The sequence below is a fragment of the Beta vulgaris genome, chromosome 4 (assembly GCF_026745355.1).
Source record: "Beta vulgaris subsp. vulgaris cultivar EL10 chromosome 4, EL10.2, whole genome shotgun sequence".
NCBI lineage: Eukaryota > Viridiplantae > Streptophyta > Magnoliopsida > Caryophyllales > Amaranthaceae > Beta > Beta vulgaris.
This window is the reverse complement of record NC_079205.1, coordinates 66070739-66090367: the sequence shown is the minus strand read 5'-3', so window position 1 is coordinate 66090367 and position 19629 is coordinate 66070739. Positions and strand designations below refer to the sequence as shown.

General features: G+C 36.4%; 4 protein-coding genes across 9 annotated transcripts; all 4 read left to right on the top strand.

Moving 5' to 3' along the window:
* Positions 1–1982: 1982 nt before the first annotated feature.
* On the top strand, positions 1983–6983 carry LOC104889843 (peptidyl-tRNA hydrolase, mitochondrial). Of its 3 annotated transcripts, none has more exons than XM_048643864.2 (9): positions 1983–2175; positions 2598–2749; positions 2834–2918; positions 3108–3175; positions 4396–4446; positions 4549–4622; positions 5571–5629; positions 5704–5780; positions 6516–6983. In XM_048643864.2, exons 2-9 carry the CDS (start codon positions 2624–2626, stop codon positions 6582–6584), a joined length of 609 nt encoding a protein of 202 aa, XP_048499821.1. In that variant the 5' UTR covers positions 1983–2175; positions 2598–2623; the 3' UTR covers positions 6585–6983. The 3 variants fall into 3 exon arrangements, with proteins under 3 accessions (XP_048499821.1, XP_010673473.1, XP_010673472.1); XM_010675171.4 differs by lacking the exon at positions 6516–6983 and adding an exon at positions 6072–6416 and having other exon boundaries at positions 1984–2175; positions 4396–4443; XM_010675170.4 differs by lacking the exon at positions 6516–6983 and adding an exon at positions 6072–6416 and having other exon boundaries at positions 1985–2175.
* An 803-nt stretch (positions 6984–7786) lies between these two features.
* On the top strand, positions 7787–11550 carry LOC104889845 (hypothetical protein). Its single transcript, XM_010675172.4, has 6 exons — positions 7787–8542; positions 8638–8806; positions 9763–9852; positions 9941–10224; positions 10320–10578; positions 10925–11550. Exons 1-6 carry the CDS (start codon positions 7950–7952, stop codon positions 11159–11161), a joined length of 1632 nt encoding a protein of 543 aa, XP_010673474.3. The 5' UTR covers positions 7787–7949; the 3' UTR covers positions 11162–11550.
* Positions 11551–11679: 129 nt separating this feature from the next.
* Positions 11680–14404, top strand: LOC125497131 (uncharacterized). Of its 3 annotated transcripts, none has more exons than XM_048643867.2 (5): positions 11680–11804; positions 11892–11976; positions 12164–12240; positions 13172–13342; positions 13453–14404. In XM_048643867.2, exons 2-5 carry the CDS (start codon positions 11911–11913, stop codon positions 13628–13630), a joined length of 492 nt encoding a protein of 163 aa, XP_048499824.1. In that variant the 5' UTR covers positions 11680–11804; positions 11892–11910; the 3' UTR covers positions 13631–14404. The 3 variants fall into 3 exon arrangements, with proteins under 3 accessions (XP_048499824.1, XP_048499822.1, XP_048499823.1); XM_048643865.2 differs by having other exon boundaries at positions 12156–12240; XM_048643866.2 differs by having other exon boundaries at positions 11698–11976.
* Positions 14405–14781: 377 nt separating this feature from the next.
* On the top strand, positions 14782–16584 carry LOC104889846 (transcription repressor MYB5). 2 transcript variants are annotated; one of them, XM_048643862.2, is made up of 2 exons: positions 14782–15553; positions 15645–16584. In XM_048643862.2, the coding sequence occupies exons 1-2, from the start codon at positions 15219–15221 to the stop codon at positions 16429–16431; spliced, it is 1122 nt and encodes a 373-aa protein (XP_048499819.1). In that variant the 5' UTR covers positions 14782–15218; the 3' UTR covers positions 16432–16584. The 2 variants fall into 2 exon arrangements, with proteins under 2 accessions (XP_048499819.1, XP_019104346.2); XM_019248801.3 differs by having other exon boundaries at positions 14786–15553; positions 15651–16584.
* Positions 16585–19629: the final 3045 nt, after the last annotated feature.

Here is a 19629-nt window from a genome sequence, read left to right as displayed (position 1 = left end):
TTCACATCTTAACTATTATCAAGTAGTACTATAATTATTCTCTTCATTTCCATCCTTTATTTTTATGTTTATGTCTTTTTCTTTTTGGGAATCATCATTATTGTAACTTGTAAGGTGTTAGCTCTCTATTATTTTGATGCAATTAGGACTTAGGAGTGTATATATATAAACTAATAGTCTACTAATTAAAGGTTAAACAAAATCACTTGGTGGTTATAGTTTTTCTATTATAAAACATTAATTTCCTTACAATTTATTATATTTGACTAATCAAATCATTCTCAATATTCATATATATAACCATGTGGTTTTATGACTTGTGTAATGTTTCTATGCTAGACATTTTAACTATAACTATACGGCTTTGTAATGGTCTAACATTCAGGAAATTTTGCCTAAATACTATATAGAATTACGCGATTTCATGAAGCTTTAAGCACCTACCAATTTTTGTAGGTGATCCATATACCAATGTCGTTGGCTTATGTTACATATTCCTACTCCAACTCAAAAATAACATCAAAAACACCATATGTATATTTTTGGACATGGGTTTACTTTCCACTTGCTTGCTATAACCTTACAATGCATCTCACTAGGGATCGATGGCTAAACTTTGAGAATGTCCAAAAATGTGTATTATAACTTTCAAATTTGGTTATTTTTGGATAATTCCTAAGACATTTCAAGAGTAGCAATGTTTTTTTATCTGAGTTATTCTCAAAGGTTTCTAGATATCTTGGGATGACTTTTTAGTGGTTGGGACCCTTACATCGCCTTGAAAATGCATAGGAGTGTCTGAGGCCACCATATCTATGCTCTTTGGCATCGATATACTTTCAAATAGCCTCTTATGACTCTACCATGCTTCCCATTGGTCCTAGTGCGAGGCCTTAGGAATGTCTGAAATCGTGTATTGCAACCCCCTTTGAAATTTGAATATTTTGGGGTCATTTTTAGGACTTTTGAAGACTAGTAATGTTTTTTATTCAAGTCCTTCGTAATGGCCTCAAAATGATTGATGGGTGGATGAGACCCTTTGCATTGCTTTCAAATGTCTTTAACAACTTGTTTTGCATATTTTATTTTCAATCTAAATAGCTTTGAAAGCCACCATATTTATAGTCTTAAGCATTAGTATGCTTTTCAAATGGCTACTTATGATGCATCACATGGTCATGGTGCCCAAGCCTCGTAATAATTACATTAATTAACCATTACTGTGTAAAGTATTTAGATAATTACATGGAAAATTAGAGTTCAATTTATCATTGTCCATATATTATCATACTTGTAAAGTACTTGAAATAACAGAGTACGCCTCATATCTTATCTAGTAAGACGAAGACAAGATAGGTTAAACGCAGGATCGACATCATATTCCAAAATTTAGTTTCCGTTTGATTGGATGTAAAATATTTTACAATGAAAAATTCAATTGCAAAGCTAAATTTCCTTTTGTTTGGCCAAATGTAAAAAAAAAACTATGGAAAAAAGAAAAAGGGAAAGGGAAGGAAGAGGACGGATAAGAGGATAATAAAAAGGTTGCTAAGAGCATCAATAATGGATGCACTAGCTTTTGTTGGTCTTTGTATTTTTTTTTTTTCATTCTTTCTCCTTTCGTCCTTCTTACAACTCACATTCCACTAACTCCGACCAGCTCATCTTTTTTTTCTCACAATGAATGGACTAGTCTTACTTAATTTTGCTATTTATCTCTCATACTTTTTGACAATTAGGTCAATTTTTTGACACGTGGTACAATGTTACTCGTGGATGGCACGCCATCAGAGACTCAATTAGATTGATAACCAGGACCAACCAACTTGTGTTCAATGGCAAAACTAAGTAAAACTAGCTCTTAACTCTCATAGACCAAGCACATGCTTTAAGGAGGAAGGAGAAAAATGTGATTTTTTTTTTTTTGAAAGGAAAAAAATTTTCACTTATACAAAAACTCTTATTACTTGTAGAAAAAATTATTTCACACTCCTTACCAATCCGAACAATAAAAAACACATCTATTTCACCTCTTTCAGAATTCCGATTACTCTTTATTGCTGCCCCTCTCATTCTCTCCCACCGGTCACCAGGCACGAGCAAGCAACGGCACCGCTCAAGGTACAGCTGCACCGCTCATTCCACCTGCCGCGAACCACCCCCGGCGTTAACTGTGTAAGTCATACTCACTATATCGAACCGCGCGATTTTTTTCCCTTTTACTGCTACTTTGATAGAGTTGACAGTATAAACACTCAATTGATAACACGTATTGATGGAAATAAAAACTTCACTGCCTAATTAGTCTCCTAATTTCTAAAGATTTCAATCCCCTACTTAAACTGTACATATAGCATACATTTCATGGATTCAAAATTCACTTGCTGATTGAAAAATTCTTCCATATGCCGACATCATATTATATTCTCAGACTACATATATGAAATAAACTGAGAAAAATTCATAAGAGTTATCCGTTGGCCCGCCATTATTTTGATAGCTCAATACCCAAATCTTTGTCCCCCATTTCCCTCCAGATCCGTGTTTTGTAGTTGTGATGGTATTTCATGGTTCTGCAATATTTCCACCTCTTGTAGGAGTTGGTGGTTGCCAAGGGAGGCTGATGTTGAGGCGGTTGAGCACAGGATATAGCGGTTTTCGACGGAGTTTCAGCTCAAATCCTCCACTGCCATGGCTTTTCGTCGGATTAGGCAATCCTGGTGATAAATTTAAAGGCACTCGCCATAATGTAAGATAACTCTCTTATACGCGAATTAAATTCCAAACATAGTGAGAGATTTTTTGAGTTTGTCTTTAATTGATGTGAGACCAGGTTGGCTTTGAAATGATTGATGCATTTGCTGATTCTCTTGGCATTTCACTCAGTAATGTCCACTGTAAAGCTTTATTTGGTCAAGGTATGGTTTCCTTTCTCCTTCAACTACGGTTATGTAATTACTTCAATTATCGTTGATGCTGTTGTTCTTATGTCGTTTCCTGCTAGATGTAAGTATATCTCATTATCACCTACCACTATTATATTATCTCTCCCTGCCTCTGCTAATTGACTATACTTCTAATGAATTTTTGATTGAATTGTGTTGCAGGGTTTGCGGGTAACGTCCCGGTTTTCCTGGCAAAACCTCAGACTTACATGAATTTGAGTGGGGAATCTGTAAGTCAGCTTCTCATTCTATCCTAAAATTCTGATGTGTTTTAATTATGTATGTATTAAGTGTTACAGTGTTCCGAGCAAATAGTGGGAACATTAGGAGGAGGGTATTCAACTAAGGGTATCCCTCATTGGTTGTCACTTATATGAACTTCTTAGTTTGAACATAACTCATGTGAATTAATTGTTCCAAATTTATTTATTTGAACTTTAGCAAAGTAACGTGGACTTATTAAAACTATAGTAGTTTGTGAATTGACCTTGGGCATCCCTCATTGGTTGTCACTTATACAAACTTATTAGCCCAAAACTTAACTTGTTTGAACTTCTTTCTCCTGAAATAAGTGAAAATAAGGTTATTTGAAGAGATGAGAGTCTTAGACTGAATATCAATTGTTGGGAAAACATAAAAATATATGAAGAGTAGAAACATTTCAGGCATGGCATTTCACCATCTCCAGTTGTGTGAAATGTTTAGAAGATGTTCTTCAGATCAGTGAAAGTTTATAATTGAAAAATCCCATATGCAAAGAATAAAAATGTGAATACTGAAACATTGTTGAAAAGCTCTTTTAAGTTTATTCTAGAGGTTTTTCGGATTGATCAAAAACAGCTTTTTTCCTACACGATTACCCTTTGCCTCTCCTTGAAGCCCAGTATACAACCTGATTTTATTGATCTGGGTTTACTTCTAGAAATCCCAGGTCTACCAATTGAAGTATCGCTTGATAGGAATTTCAAAGCAATCTGAGGGGCCATCCCTGTAATCCTATGTCTTTTAAGGCTTATGTTTTTCCAATTATGTAATATAATATGAAATCCTGCTTGAAGGATGATAATTACTCCCTCCGTCCCTTAATAGAGTGCCCATTTCTTTTTTGGACACTATTCAAAGGTAAAGAAAGCCCTCAAAAAATATTTCTAATATATAAGAAAAAACATAGTCATGTGGGGTCTTGTTTGATTCGTCTCATTACGTACATTAAGAAAATCAAACTTTTATAATTTTTACTAATATGAAATTAAAGATATTAACGATACAAAACGTGCATTGGCAAACGTGCATTGGAGAAATGGGCACTCTATTAAGGGACGGAGGGAGTAGTTGGTCTGTTCATGGATAGAAGGCTTTTTTTTTCCCTGTTTTAGTTACATCATTCACATGATGGATTTTTCAGGAAAACATGAGCTGATGACTGGCATCCTTGTTCACTTGATTGCAGACTGGTCCTCTAGCGGCATATTACAAGCTACCTCTGAATCGGGTGATGGTGGTAATCTAATCTCCTAATCAGTGCTAACTTTAATCTTCTTTTTTCCCCGTCTTTTTTAATAAGAGCCTTTTGGACAAGAGTGATGACTCTTTTTGTATGTAGATTCATGATGACATGGAGTTGCCATGTGGTGTGCTTCGGCTTCAACTGAAGGGAGGTCATGGAAGTCACAATGGGTATGCTCTCAAACTGTATAGTTTTAATTCTAACTTTCTGAGACAAGTTATTACTTTAGCTTCATTTCTTCATTAGTTACACAATGTACGAAATATCCTGTTCTTCTGTCATGTCAAGGACTTAGTAAACCAACTAACTGTTCAGTATTGATATTCCCTCCATCCCATTTATCTTGGGCTAACATATAGGATTATCTTTTGAAACCCTAGCATACCACTTAGGTGTGCCAAAAGGACAAGTCGGAAACTATCAATGATAATTAGGTATTGTATTTGATATTATTTAAGAAAGATAGCATAATACTTGTATATGATAATCGTATGTAATTGTAGATTCCATTGTAAGTACATAATTCGAATCTCAATTGTTATAATTTTCATTCAATTTAAATAGTTCGAATTATGCTTTCAAATATGGTCGCATGTAGAAATCGTTGTGTGTTTATGTGCAGCCTAAGATGTGGAATAGTGGAAAAAAAGAAGAAAACAATTTAGCGTTACTCGCTGTGAAGCATTTATGAATGCTTCTGTGTGCTGTAGCCTTCAGCTGTACAGTAGTGGACAACGTGAATTGCTTTTATTGTGGGAGAATAATTTGAATGGTTAGGGAGTATCCTTATTTTCTACCACGGTGCTTATGGTTCTGTTTGTTGTTCCCCAAGAGTTTAGGTGTTATTTGAAGGAGGTAAGCATCTCATGGTTAGTAGCATACTCTATGAAGGAATAGCAGGTGTTTGGTTTTGTGGCCAAAATGGACAATGAAACTTTTGATGTGCTCAACTGCTCACTTAGTTATGTACTCTAAACAGTGAAAATGTTGAGTTGCAATTCTGTGTGTGTTTTACTAACGGTTAATGACTCATCCCTATCTGTTCTTTAGTTTATACTTCATATCCTTTCTACCAAGCAGATTCTGTGAACTGTTACTCATCTCTATCATGACTCCAGGCTGAAGAGCGTAATTGATGGTTTCAGAGGGAACAGAGAATTTGCTCGCCTTAGGATTGGTATGTTTGAATTCTCAATTTGATCCATGGCTCCTCAGATGTAATAAAATGCTGACTAAATGCACTCTGAATAGGAATTGGGAGACCTCCTGGTCAAATGGACCCCAAAGCATTCTTGCTCCAAAAGTTGAACACTTTGGCAAGGGAACGGGTAAGTTTTAAGCTATAAAGTGATGCATCTCAGGCATCCAAAATGTTACAGCGTTGCCTTAATACAATAGAGTATTAAAATTGGATAACCAAGATAAAAGTGTCTGGTCCAGAAGAGAAACTATAATAGCTCTCAAAGTTAATATAATGGTGGGCCGGCTAAGAGTTTTAAAGATCGGGAAAGTTGAGGGGGCATTCCCAACCAAATAGCTGCTTATAGTTGTTTATCCATTTTCTGTCCTCCCATTTCCCAACGTCACCCTTATTTCTTCTTGAACGATTTTGTGGCTAGATGGACGCTGCTTTGAAAGAGGGAGTGTATGTATTAAAGGTGATGCCATCAGAGGGCTTGGAAGAATGTGGTAGATGGTTCAACAGAGAACAAAAGTACAAGCATATAAGGTCAGACGCTGACAGACCACGTTTAAGTTAGAAAGTTCCCATCTCTTTACCTTATCTTGGTGTCACCATTTTACTGAATGTCGCAAGCCAAAGCAGTGATAAGGATTCTAACCTCTGTTGTCCAGTGCTATTAGTTTTAGCTCTGATTGTTCTGTACTTGGATTAAAGACAATAACCAGTTGTAAATTTTGCAGTATGAGCTGCTTCAATTGTAGTAGATCCATAGTTTGCTTCAGTTACTATCACATGAACGTTAGTTTTGGTTGCTTACGGGAAACAGCACGCACACTGCTATTGGCTGTGAGAGTGACTACTGACAAGTTACTGATCTCAGGCTCAGTGGCGACTGGCGAGTGGTATATATGTACTTGTAGAAAAGGCACCGTTTGAAGAAATATGCTAAATGGAGTATTTGTTCTCTATAAAACAAACTTAGAGGATTTGGTGTATGGCCCACAAATCAAGCGAATACCCGAGATCCTATACAAGTGCTCCTGGAGGATCGTTTTCTAAATAGTCGGACTCTTGTTTGAATGATGTCCTTGCCTCTGCCTAACAAATGGGGTTAATAGGATGAGAATGAATAAGGGCACTTCTTGATTCTCACAAAACTCATGTCGCCGGGTCATGATTTCAGATAAGAGCACCTCTTAGTGAACGTATGAAGCAAATATGTGATCCACAAATTCAACATACAATATATCGTGAAACCAATTGAGTTGTAAACTTTGGTGCTCATTTTGTCAACACAATATTTAACGTAGTGCATTATTTAAACTGGCCCACAATATTCCGTTGATTAGCTTGCACTTCTATATAATTGAAGTCATCGCTTTAAGAGAGAACATACCATTATTTGTTGTATCCTATTCTATCCAAAAAAGAAAAAACAGAAAAGATATTAGTAGCATGCATTGGCAGTGTAACCCTATATACTTCCTTAAGGTAGCTAAAATGGGTCACTTTGTCTATTTGGTACCTCCACACATCAACATATAACATCATCTTTAGATAATGAAAGTGAAAGCTAAGCACGTGGTTAGATAGAATAAGACCACAACATGATGTCTAAGAAATGTGATAAAATCACTAAAACAGAGCAAATGTTAGAGTGAAAGGGCATATGGGTTATTATTATAAAAATTATTAAATTAATTTGTCGAGAAGATTGAACTCTCAACCTTGAGGTGAGATTGTGAGAACTGAGAATGGTCTTTTAGTTGTTAAGCTTGGTTTGACATTCTAAAAGTTGTTCCTTACGAATTACAACACATAGAAAGACAATAATACAAGTAATGCTTATAATGCAAGTATTAGTATTAAAAAGGGGGGAAATATAAGTGAGGACACATAGTGGAGAGACGGCCCCACTAAGACATAGCAGAGCGGTTAGGCCACTTTATAATGTATACAAGGGGACGCGTAGGACTTGGTCTATCCTCATCCCAGCCGCCCGCCCCTTCTTTTTGTCTGGATTCTCTCTCTTTACCTTTCATTACTGGAGACAGCTTGTAAATTATTAGGCTTTGGGATTGGGTTGGTTGGGCCTAATCAGTCATCACTATTTTGTACGTTGTATTCTAGGGGTTGGGTGGGTAATGGGTTCTTATACTCTTTGGAATTAGAAAACAAAACAATAAAAAAGGAGCCTTTACTTGTTCCAACACTTCTATCTGAGTTGTAAATTTGTTTTAGAAAGAAAGAATTAAGAAAGATAGTACTAGTAGACTAGTAGTCGTGGTCTCGTGGAGAAGGAAAAGAAGTGGTAATGGGGAAGAAGCAATCGTACATAGGTATAGCAGTTCCTTCTGAAATCATAAATTCTCTCTCTTCTTCCTCCCTTCAATCTCTTGTTGAATCTAAAAAACCAAAAAAACAAAGTCAATGTAGTACCCTTAGCTTAAGCATAAGGCTCATGAAGAATCCTAACCCATTCTTGTGGTTCATCATTCTCTTCCTCGTCGCTTTTCTCGGAATGACCCAGCTTTACTTTAATCTCAGTCTGCAGCCCTTGACCCAGTTGTTCCCCGATCACTGTAACCAGCTACTGCTTAACAACAACAACAACATCATAAACAACAACAACATCATCAACAACACAAAGCAGGTGAATGGTTCTTTCTGGAAGCAGCCGGATAGTAATGGATACAGAGCGTGTTTGGAATTAAGCTCAGAATATAGAAAAACAAGCAGGGAGATAGCGAGAGACAAAGAGAGGAGTAAGTATGTAATGGTGGTTGTTAGTGGTGGAATGAACCAGCAGCGCAATCAGATTGTTGATGCTGTTGTTATTGCTAGAATTCTTGGAGCTGCACTCGTTGTTCCAGTCCTTCAAGTCAACATCATTTGGGGAGATGACAGGTAGGTAGCTTAATGAATTTCTTAACTTTCTATTTCCATCTTCCTCCATTGATGGATTGCTTGTGACATTGGTTTTTTATTTATTGATGATTCAGCGAATTCTCTGATATATTCGACTTGGAGAACTTCAAACGGGTGCTTGCAGATGATGTAAAAATAGTATCATCATTGCCTTCAACGCTGTTGAGGACAAGACCAGCTGAAGAGAATCAAACTCCTTTTGAAGCCACACCACAGTGGATTCGCCAACACTACCTTGGACGGGTAACCTCAATAACCCATTACTTACCTTCACATTCACTAATCACTTGATGGTTTCGTTTCTTTTAGGAATTTTTGTCAGAATTTACCTTATTTCTTCAAAACTACCTTATAAGTTTTTGGGTAGAAAACACCTTATCTGATCAAAATACATACCTTATAAGTTATAAGTTTTTGGGTAGAAAACACCTTATCTGATCAAAGTACATACCTTATTGTGGAATTCTGGCCAAATTCAGGCGTTTCATCTATCCTTTGACCTCCCACTTGGGGCGTGGAGATCACTAAACAATCCCTTTCTGCAACACCTGCCTTCTTCGTGTACCATTTCTGTGAATCATGTCTTTCTTATCTAAAGTTTTCATCTTTTGCTTAATTAAATACTTCACTTTCTATTTATCATAATTTTTATGAACCAAAAATTCACCTTAATTTAAAGACAAGGTGTTTTCAGAATTAAGATTCACTTTTGTTAATTTTGGATTTCCCTGTACTCTTTCTTGCAGATTTTGATTTCAATTCCTCATAAATCAATAAATCATCAACTAAGACATACTTGATCATAAACAGTTTCATCACTTACAATATCCAATTCTACTATATACACCATTAAACCAAATAAAATAGCAATAGGTAGTTTCAGATAATTTTCAAGACATACTTGATCATAAACAGCTCAGAGTCGTTCTTGCTGAACCACATATAGACTCATTCAGTAGCTAGGCATACCCAAGCAGAGGCAACACCCAAGTTATTGCAACACCAGGAAGGTGAACATGCAAGACACAACCACGTTGGCTACCTAGACTCACTCTATGTTGATAATACTAGACGTAGCAACAAACCTTATGTTATTTATTTTTGTTGCTTTTCGTACATCTAAGTTTTCAATACCATTTATTTGCAATCAAAAGAGTTCTGCTAATCATAGTAGAGTTGTCTCTTTGCTTTCCTTGCAGCTGAGAAAGCATAATGTTTTGCTGTTACGTGGTTTGGATTCCAGGCTCTCTAAGGATCTCCCATCTGATCTTCAGAAACTCCGGTGCAAGGTATCATATTACCATGATTAACTATTACTATTACTACGATTTTTAGCTGTAAAAATTTTGTTCTTACAAATTTGCTCTCATCTGTCAGGTCGCGTTTCAAGCGCTCAAATTTGCTCCCCACATTCTACAATTTGGGACCAAGATTGCTGAGAGGATGAGCAACAAAGGTCCTTATGTAGCTCTTCATCTGCGCATGGAGAAGGATGTGTGGATAAGAACTGGCTGTTCACCCGGATTGAGCCCAGAGTATGATGACATGATAAACAAAGAGAGGTTGCAACGCCCTAAGCTCCTTACTGCCAAGTCCAACATGACTTCCCATGACAGAAAGCTTGCTGGTCTTTGCCCCTTGAATGCCCTCGAGGTCGCTAGGTATGAGGTTATCAAAAAATTAGTAAGTACTTCGATCCATTTTTTTTTTTGGCATAAACAACTCATCTGCTTCTCTTATTACCATTGTGTTTCAGATTGCTCAAAGCTCTTGGTGCTCCAAAAAGTGCTAGAATATACTGGGCTGGAGGACAACCTCTTGGTGGCAAAGATGCCTTGCTTCCTCTCATCACCGAATTCCCTTACTTGTACAATAAAGAAGATCTTGCGCTTCCTGGTGAATTAAAGCCATTCGCAAATAGAGCTTCCTTCATGGCCGCCATCGACTATATAGTCTGCGAGAAGAGTGATGTGTTCATGGCATCTCATGGGGGAAACATGGGACATGCTATCCAGGTACATCTACACAAATAGCTATTTCTTTCCCTTTATGTTTCCAACTAGAAATTTTTGTTATTAAGTGTCAAGACCGTATTGCTTCAGCAAATCAATAGCAAGATGAGAGAGTCTTGGTAAACTGGAATCCCTCATGGATAGCAATCTGTGGCCCGGTCATTTCGTACAGGACAGGCTGGTTTTAGGCCAACTTTCTGTCTACTCGATGTTTTACTAGATAGTTTATATCGGGTTTCTTAGGTCTTTGGTCAAAAATTCATGTGAAAATCCTTAAGTTGTGGGAATTTAAGCTTGGGTCAATTTCTGAGAAGCACTTTTTTGGCACTAAATCTACTCGCTTATGCAGGGACACAGGGCTTATGCAGGGCACAAAAAGCATATAACTCCCAATAAGAGACACATGTTGCCCTACTTTCTGAATTCTACTCTGCCTGAAATTGAGTTCAACAAAATTGTAAAGGAACTCCATCGAGACTCTTTAGGGCAACCAGAATTCAGGACAAGCAAACCAGGAAGAGATGTTACCAAGTATCCGGTGCCAGAGTGCATGTGCAATACTGTGGACAGAGAGTCATCTGTTTGAAGACTCAAGCTTTTGCATTAATATTTGAAGAGACTCGACATAGTTAGTGGCTTCTTGATGAACTCTTTCGGGAAAGGACGCTGAAGAATTATTTGAAGAGAGCTATGACAAACATTACAGCTGACTAGAATAGCCAAATATTTATAGTGAAGCTCTCTATTCTCCGCAGCTCAAGAGTGGATCCTTGGTGCACAATAGTGCAAGGTTATTCCATCATTCTTTTCATTCTTTATAGATTTTGTTTGAATAGTACACGATGTATCACTGTTATATTTTTTGTTACCACATCCTATACTTGTAAATTTGTACAGATAAAAACAATAAACACAGTCTACCAACATTTGATTCTTTCCTTTCTAATTAAAACTTGTGTATCTATTTTACTTCAATCTTATCACCACCTGGAAGACATGGCCTTTTGTGGCCCTGCTGAGCCAAGTGTTCCAATCAAGTGTCACTTTAACGTTTTTGCAAACGCCTATATGATTGTCTCTGACTATCTTTGTAATGACATGTTTCAAGTTTCAACCTTTGTAACGACAACTGGATGGAGTTTCAGCAGAGTCTTTTCAGATCCTGCATTGCTGGCCTTTCATGGGATTAGGCAATCCCACTAATATATTCAAAGGCACTTGCAAATGATGTAACTTAACTCACTAATAAAATTTCAGAAATAGTAAGAGATTTTTGTCAAATCTTGATGTCGTCTTCAATTTTCATTGGAGACTAGGTTGGCTTCAAAATGATTGATGTACTTGCCGATTCTCTCGATATTTCAGCCCGTAAGGTTCACTGTAAAGCTTTATTTGGTCAAGGTATGGTTTCCTTTCTCCTTCAACTAATGTTATGTAATTACTTCAATTGTCATTGATGTTGTAGCTGCTATGTTGTTTCGTGCTAGATGGCAGTATATCTCACTGTCACATACCAATATCATATTATCCCCTGCCTCGGCTAATTGACCAACCTTTAGAATGAATTTGTGATCGAATAGTGTTGCAGGCCTGCAGGGTATGTGGAAATTTTCCCAGTTTTCCTAGCAAAACCTCAGACTTGCATGAATTTAAGTGGGCAATCTTGTGAGTCAGCTTCCCACTCTCCTATATTCTGATGCGTTATTATTTGTGACTGTATTCAGTGCAATAGGGTATTAGATTAGGGTAGGCTGTCTTCACATGAATCCCTCCCATATGAAGTTATTATCCCCGAACTTAACTTACGTAAACTAATTGGTCTGAAGTTATTTATCTGAACTTCAGCAAAGTTTATATGGACTTATAGAAACTTATTGCAGGTTGTGAATTGATCATGGGTAGCCTTATTGACCGTCACTTATATGAACTTATTTGGCCCTCAACTACACTGATCTAGAACTTCTTAGCCCTAAACTTGACTTGTGTGAACTTATTTTCCCTAAATAGGAGACAGATTGGAGCCTTAGACTGATACTAATTGTTAGGGAAACATAGAAATCTATAACGTGTAGAAAAATATCAGGCATGGGATTTCACCATTTCCAGTTGTATGAAATGTTTAGAAGATGTTCAGATCAATGAAAGGCTTCTAAATGACAAATCCCATTTGAAAGGAATGAAACTGGGAACTCTGAAACATAGTTGAAAAGCACTTGCAAGTTTATTCTATTGGTTTTCTGGATCGATCAAAAACAACTTTTCCTACCTGCAGGTTATCTGTATTCAATTTTCAAAAGAAGTTCAACAAAACACTCTTTTTTTGGCAGCTTAAAATACGCTACCTTAGTCTACTTTGGAAAAAAAAATTGAATTTTATGCGGATACTTTCTGATTCTGTGTATATATCTTTGGTGGTGAATGTCATATGTGACCTTGCATTTGCGTGTTCTATTTCTTCCTAAGTGATACAGGAACCATTGACATTTCAGCTGTCATTACTTTGGCTGTTTTTTCATATGTGACCTTGGATATGTATTTTATACTTTTTCTAAGTGATATAGGAATTTTGCTATTGACTCGTGCTCAATGAATGTAGTCTTAGAAGGAGTGTGATGGGATTGACGTGCAACTGTGCTATGGGACCATTGGTCGTAGGCATCGGGAGTGTTGCGCCAGCACGATGCTGTCCACCCACCCCCACCTCCTCTCAAATGGAGAATTGGAGATCTCTGAAAACTCCATTTGATGTCAGATGTCCTGTTCCAAGGTTGAGCAGTAATTGCATAGGCCTAACTAAATTGAAATAAAGCAATTTGAAGTCTCTTCTTCATAATCCCCGTCTTCTAAGGCTCAAGTTTTTCCAACTGTGTAATACAGAATGGTACTCTGGTTGATGGAAGAAAATCAGATTGTCCATAATCCATTCATGGATAGAATCATCAATATAAGTGATCAAACTTTTTTTTTTTTGTTTCGTTACATAATTCGCATGATGATATATTCAGAAATATATGAGCTGATAACTGGGATCCTTGTTCACTTGATTGCAAACTAGTCTACTAGCAGCATATTACAAGCTACCTCTAAATCCTTGGTCTTCTATGCTTGCAGACACACGACCTGTGGACCTCATGACTGAATCTGTAAAAATGTGCAGGGAGCTAGGCCACCGATCGATTCCATGATCTGAAGCTAGAATTCATCAAGTGAGAGCAGAATGAAATGACGGACTTACTGGCCAAGAAGGAACGGAGAGAATTCCAAGGAATTAATATAACTACGGATTTTTCATCAAATACTCCCGGCAAATCATAAAATTCACCATTTACCCTCAATGTTTTTTATATTCACCATATACCCCCGAGTTTTCAAAATTGTGCACCATCTATCTTTTTTTCTATGTCATTCACTACCAAAAATATTGAACATTTTCATTTTCAACAAAAAAAAAAAGGTAGTACCAATTTTTGTTCTAGTGTTGATTAGATATTGCTCTGTACTTGCATTGTTACTGCTATAAGTTAGTACTATAAATAATCGCCGTAAAATTGTAGTCTCTAGCTTACATAAGATTATATCTCTCTCGGCCGATATCTAGCCACTAACACTTCAATGTTGTTGTATCAAGAGTTACAAGTAAAAAGAATTTGAAAATTTTAATTTGTGATAAAAAGCGCTGCAACTCTAATGGTACTACAAATGTAGTTTATAAGGAAGTATTTCAGAATGTGTAATAAGTATTATGAAAACTTTTAAATTATATGCTTAGTTTTTCTTTCAATATGTTCATATAGTCACTCACAGTCGTTTTATCGTCTAATTTATTGCATATTAAATGAGAACTGCGTCTTTATAATTATATGAAATTTCTTCTTTAATGTACGTCACTTTCATATACTATTTAAACTTTTTGAAAAATGAATTCTAACTATTAACATCCTGTGCATTCTTGCACAGGTTTTAAATTAGTGTATTACTCCGTTCCATTTTAAATGAAACGTTTGCTTTTTCACGCAACCCAACGCGCTTCTTTAGTTATTAATATCTTTAGTTGTGTAAACGTAAAAAATATAAAAAAGTTATAATTTGATAGTATACATCGAGACGAATCTAACAAGATCCCACTTGACTATGTTTTTCTTTATATAATAGCGATAAATTGGAGTTAAAATTGATTAGTGAATAGTGTCATTTCATCCAATATTTCATTTAAAACAGAACGGAGGAAGTATATATATATATATATATATATTTCTTTGATTTAATTTGTGCACCGGCTGGAAATGATAGCACATTTTAGTTCTGGGTTTCCCTGGTTGGCAAATGAAATGCAGACATGACCGATACACAAAGAGTTTGGGAGCTAATGTGGGTCACTTTGCTTATTTGACAGCTCCACACATTAACATATAACAACTTAGTACTTCAGATTGTGAAAGCGAAGGTTAAGCATGTGGGTAGATAGAAAAAGACCACATAACTAAGAAATGTGGAACAATTAAGGTAAGATTAATTAAAGACAGTTGTGAAAGAGTTTTGTGGAGAAAGTTAATTACATAGACTACCCAAAAACATAAGAAGATAGAGAGGAAGAATTTTCTTCTTTTTTTATTTTTATATTTATTTAGAAGAGGAAAAGGTTGATGAGGAAGCCATCACCACCATCACCATCATCGACGACGAGGAGGCTGCAGGCAGGGTGCAGTAGCAGTAGCAGCAAGGTTGGCATAAAAATGAAGAAGGGACCTTGGACAGCTGAGGAAGATGAGCTTCTGAGAAGTTACATACTCACCCATCAAAATCAAAACGGCAAAGTGGGTGGTTGGCGTACTGTACCGCAGCGTGCTGGCCTTCTGCGCTGTGGCAAGAGCTGTAGGCTACGCTGGATGAACTACTTGCGTCCCAATCTCAGGCGTGGTCTCTTCTCTTCTGACGAGGAGGATCTCATCCTTCGCCTTCATCGCCTCCTCGGAAACCGGTATATATCTACTCTTGCCTACTAGTAGTCTAGTACTACTATTAGTAATATATACTCCCATCACTTACTAATGAATCTTTCTCTTCCTGAGATTAAGGTGGGCGCTGATAGCTGGCAGGATTCCAGGAAGAACAGATAACGAGATAAAGAACTACTGGAACACTCATCTTTCCAAGAAGCTCCTTTCTCTTGGCATTGATCCTCTCACTCACAAACCCCTCAATCCTCCTCCCATCAACGCCGCCACCATTGCTACCACTGCCAGGAAGAATATTCATCATGAGTTCGTAACAGCAGCCACTGCTCATGCAAACCCTAATCATTGGAATGATACTAATAATATCCCTCTCCCTCCTAATCATATCACTGCTGCTGCTACTACTGATCTTCTTGCTACCAGTAGTACTGCTATTCCTCATCAAAACGACCTACCATATCATGACAATGATTATATGACAAACTACATCTACAAATATAATAAAGATGATAATTATGATCATAATATTGATGATGTTGATCATGGTGTCTTTTCCTCCTTCTTGGACTCCCTTATCAACTATGATGACATGTCGTCTGAACCAACTTTTCACCATAATGATCATGAGCATGAAGATCCCCTTCATCCATGCATCCAATCGCCCCTTAATACACCACCACTTACCCCCATGCCTAATGCAGCAGGAGGAGGTACTTCAGATAGCAAAAATGACATCTTCATCGATCATATCCCATCTTCCCATGATTATGGTCATGATGTTGAGGCTCTAGCTCATGATGATGATGATCCTCCACTCATCATGTCTGTATCTTCCACTGCATCATCAATTGCAGACAGATCAGATTTCAATCTTAAATCACAGAAGGATCGTACCAGCTAGTCGGCTCTCCTAAATCAATAATGGTCCAATTGCTATAATAACATTTGTATGTATATCATGCTATATTCATATTGCAATAGAATCTTACGACTAAGGTGTAATTGCTTATTTTTATTGTCAATCAAAGAAAAACCCATGTCATTTCATTATGTATTTTAAAACATGTACGTGTAATATGCATGATTGTCATTCTTGGAACTTCTTTATTTCTTAGTTTTGAGGCAATACAAATACATTAATCTGGTATATATGGATGCATGCTCATTTGTTATCCCTCTTTACACTATCTCTTTCTCAGCCTACTCGATTAACTATTGAATATGAATGTTACAAGTATGTGCATGGATTGTCTCAAATCTTAAAACCTTCAAGTAAAGCATGAACATAGGATGTACTATCCATATGAGTTTTGACTATTTAATTGGCCAGAGTTTAGTTAGCTATATGTTTGTCGACTCCTCACAAAATTTCTTGTAACTTTGTGCAAGGTCCATGACCATCTTATTTCTTGGTTATAGAGTTTTTCTATCCGTATAAACTATAAACATTAAACAGCATGGTTGGATTTCAGTGTGTAATATACTTTTACTAGACATCAATGCTTTCCAAGCTACTCCTAATTACTGATCAGATATGGGATTTCATTTCGGCATTAACGGCTGGAGCCTGAGAGAAGAAAAAGAAAGTACTAGAAAATTGCCAATATTCTAGCAATGCTACTTAACAGTTAACAGGCACAATTTTACGTGGATACTATGTAAAAAAGATTCAATTTAAAGGTACATTACATAGGATGGAGGGGGTAGAATCTGTATAGTACCAACTACCATGTATATGCAGATAACACATGTTTACAGTTTAATAGGATAGAGCTGGCAATATAATCCGGGTGGATGATTCGTGTTTGTTTTTGCATTGGTCTCGTGTAGATTTCAGGATACAATATTCTCACATTATAGATACTACGATAATTGCTACAAATTGATCAAAACGGGTCTTGTTTTAGTTGATTTTGCGTTCTATCTTGTCATTTTTGTATTTCTCTCAATAATTGCATGTCCTTGTGTCGATTTCAATTGTGTTGTCATGTTGTGTCTGAGATTTTCAGCTCTAGTGGAAATGGAGACAGCGTAGAATTAACGTTAAATTTTAATGGAATTGTGCACGCACCTAGAGAGTAAAGCCAAAAAATTCATATAGATCAACACAGTAGAATAGTGAAGCATGCACATAATGTATGGATAAATAATACTTGTATAATGCAGAAACTAATGGATGAAGGAATAAACTGACCTTAGCTTGATTGGTATCGCACGAAACCCCAGTGATATCATTGTTCTTTCCCAGGATTCAGCAATGTAGCAATGGATAGCTAACTGCACACTGCAAAACTCCATAGATTAAATTAAATAGGATGGCTGAAATCCACAAATTAATTAAAGATGAGGAAAAACAAACTAAAACATGTAGTGAAAATAATAAGGCCTATAAGAAATGTGGGTAGAAAGAAGAAAGAGGGAGGCAACTATAGGTCCATAATAATACCGTTGAGTTGTTTGTAGACTGGTAGATCTTGATTCATCAGTCATACAAATATATAATCAACCATATCAATAGAGGACTATTTTCAATATGAAGGTAGATGAACCAAACTTTCTAAATGAGGCTTGTATACCAAGTACATGAAAGAGAAAAGATCTCCGGATCATAAAAGAGGGACCAATACAATTTTGTTAGCTAAGAAAATTTAAAGGCCTGACCAAACTTTCAATTTCTGTTTATGGTAAATTGATCCTTCTTTCTAAACGCCAATCCGTTACTACAATTACAACATTTTTTGACCAATTCCTTGTGGTGTCGCCTGTTAGGATATTTGTGCAAGTAAAAAGCAACCCTAAAATCTACATGTGTTAATTTAGCTTCTAGCAAGATGCTAAAGATTTAATGTCTAGACAAATAACGTCTCTAATTTACTAATTAGATAAGGATAACAAATAACTTTTTTCTCGAGCTTTATGGATTGTAATCTGTTTTCCAACGGTATGCAATACACACTTTTAAGGCCTTGGACATAATTATCTTTACTTGCGTGGTAATATAAATATGATATTTTGAAGGTAGACATTGTAACATTGTAACAAATCATAGTATATTTCATGTTGTAATTCTCTTCTTATGATTAGGGGTAAAACAAGGTTTTCATTATGGAAAATAATCTCAAGGAAGAAAATGTTACAACCATTTTGAGAACGGATGATATATAGAAGTATTTTCTCATGCATGGTATCTTTTGATACGAAAGCAAAGCTTGACAAACAAATGTGCTTGGAAGCTTGGAATTCACCAACATTGGAAGTACAAAAAATAAGATAAGTATAAATATGGTCAATAAAAATATTAAGAAAGTTAAAACTGTTGTGAGAAATAGAGAGAGAAGTTATGCAAATATATCAGAGAGTATTGTATTGCATTGATGTGAAGAACTGATTTCTTACATCGGTATTTATAGGCAAAAGTATACTGTTTTTAACATTACATTTTCAACAATTCTGCGCGGACGAAAAACTTTCCTAACATGCAGTAAATGCATGGCATGACATTCACTATGCATGAACAGTGAAATTTTCCAATTCACTGTTTCTCAACACTCCCCTTGAATGTCCATTATAATTCATAATAGACGTTATCTTATTAAGAATCTTTGTTAGGAAAAATCCGTGGGAATAATCCGTAATACTAGGGAAAGAGTATAACTATTATGTATCTTTATATGCTTAAAATCAACTGCCTCATTAAAAACCTTGTCAGGAAAAACCCGTGGGATAAAACCTGATCGAAGGGAAAAAGAGTGCAGCGCATATAATACTCCCCCTGAATTAGCATAATCACGAAGATGATGCATTCCAATTTTTCGGACTAATTCTTCAAATTTCTTCGCCGGAAGGGATTTGGTGAATAAATCTGCAAGATTCTCACATGATTGGATTTGTCGAATGTTGATCGTCCCTTCCTTTTGGAGGTCATGAGTGAAGAAGAGCTTTGGTGATAAATGTTTAGTTCTGTCTCCTTTGATGTACCCTTCGCTTACTTGGGTGATGCATGCAGTATTGTCTTCGTAGATGATAGTTGGATTTGTTGTTATTGTTTCCATCCCGCATTCTTCTTGGATATTCTTGATCATTGACCTTAGCCATACAC

Excerpts from the sequence above, each read along its gene's own strand:
- LOC104889843 (XM_010675170.4), top strand. The coding sequence starts at position 2,624 with ATGTTGAGGCGGTTGAGCACAGGATATAGCGGTTTTCGACGGAGTTTC. Across the intron at positions 2,750-2,833 it reads TTAAAGGCACTCGCCATAAT|GTTGGCTTTGAAATGATTGA; the intron begins GTAAGATAACTC and ends ATGTGAGACCAG. Across the intron at positions 2,919-3,107 it reads TAAAGCTTTATTTGGTCAAG|GGTTTGCGGGTAACGTCCCG; the intron begins GTATGGTTTCCT and ends ATTGTGTTGCAG.
- LOC104889846 (XM_048643862.2), top strand. The coding sequence starts at position 15,219 with ATGAGGAAGCCATCACCACCATCACCATCATCGACGACGAGGAGGCTG. Across the intron at positions 15,554-15,644 it reads CATCGCCTCCTCGGAAACCG|ATTAAGGTGGGCGCTGATAG; the intron begins GTATATATCTAC and ends TCTCTTCCTGAG.
- LOC125497131 (XM_048643865.2), top strand. The coding sequence starts at position 11,904 with ATGATTGATGTACTTGCCGATTCTCTCGATATTTCAGCCCGTAAGGTT. Across the intron at positions 11,977-12,155 it reads TAAAGCTTTATTTGGTCAAG|TGTTGCAGGCCTGCAGGGTA; the intron begins GTATGGTTTCCT and ends GTGATCGAATAG. Across the intron at positions 12,241-13,171 it reads GAATTTAAGTGGGCAATCTT|TCTTAGAAGGAGTGTGATGG; the intron begins GTGAGTCAGCTT and ends CAATGAATGTAG.
- LOC104889845 (XM_010675172.4), top strand. The coding sequence starts at position 7,950 with ATGGGGAAGAAGCAATCGTACATAGGTATAGCAGTTCCTTCTGAAATC. Across the intron at positions 8,807-9,762 it reads GCCAACACTACCTTGGACGG|CTGAGAAAGCATAATGTTTT; the intron begins GTAACCTCAATA and ends CTTTCCTTGCAG. Across the intron at positions 10,579-10,924 it reads ACATGGGACATGCTATCCAG|GGACACAGGGCTTATGCAGG; the intron begins GTACATCTACAC and ends TCGCTTATGCAG.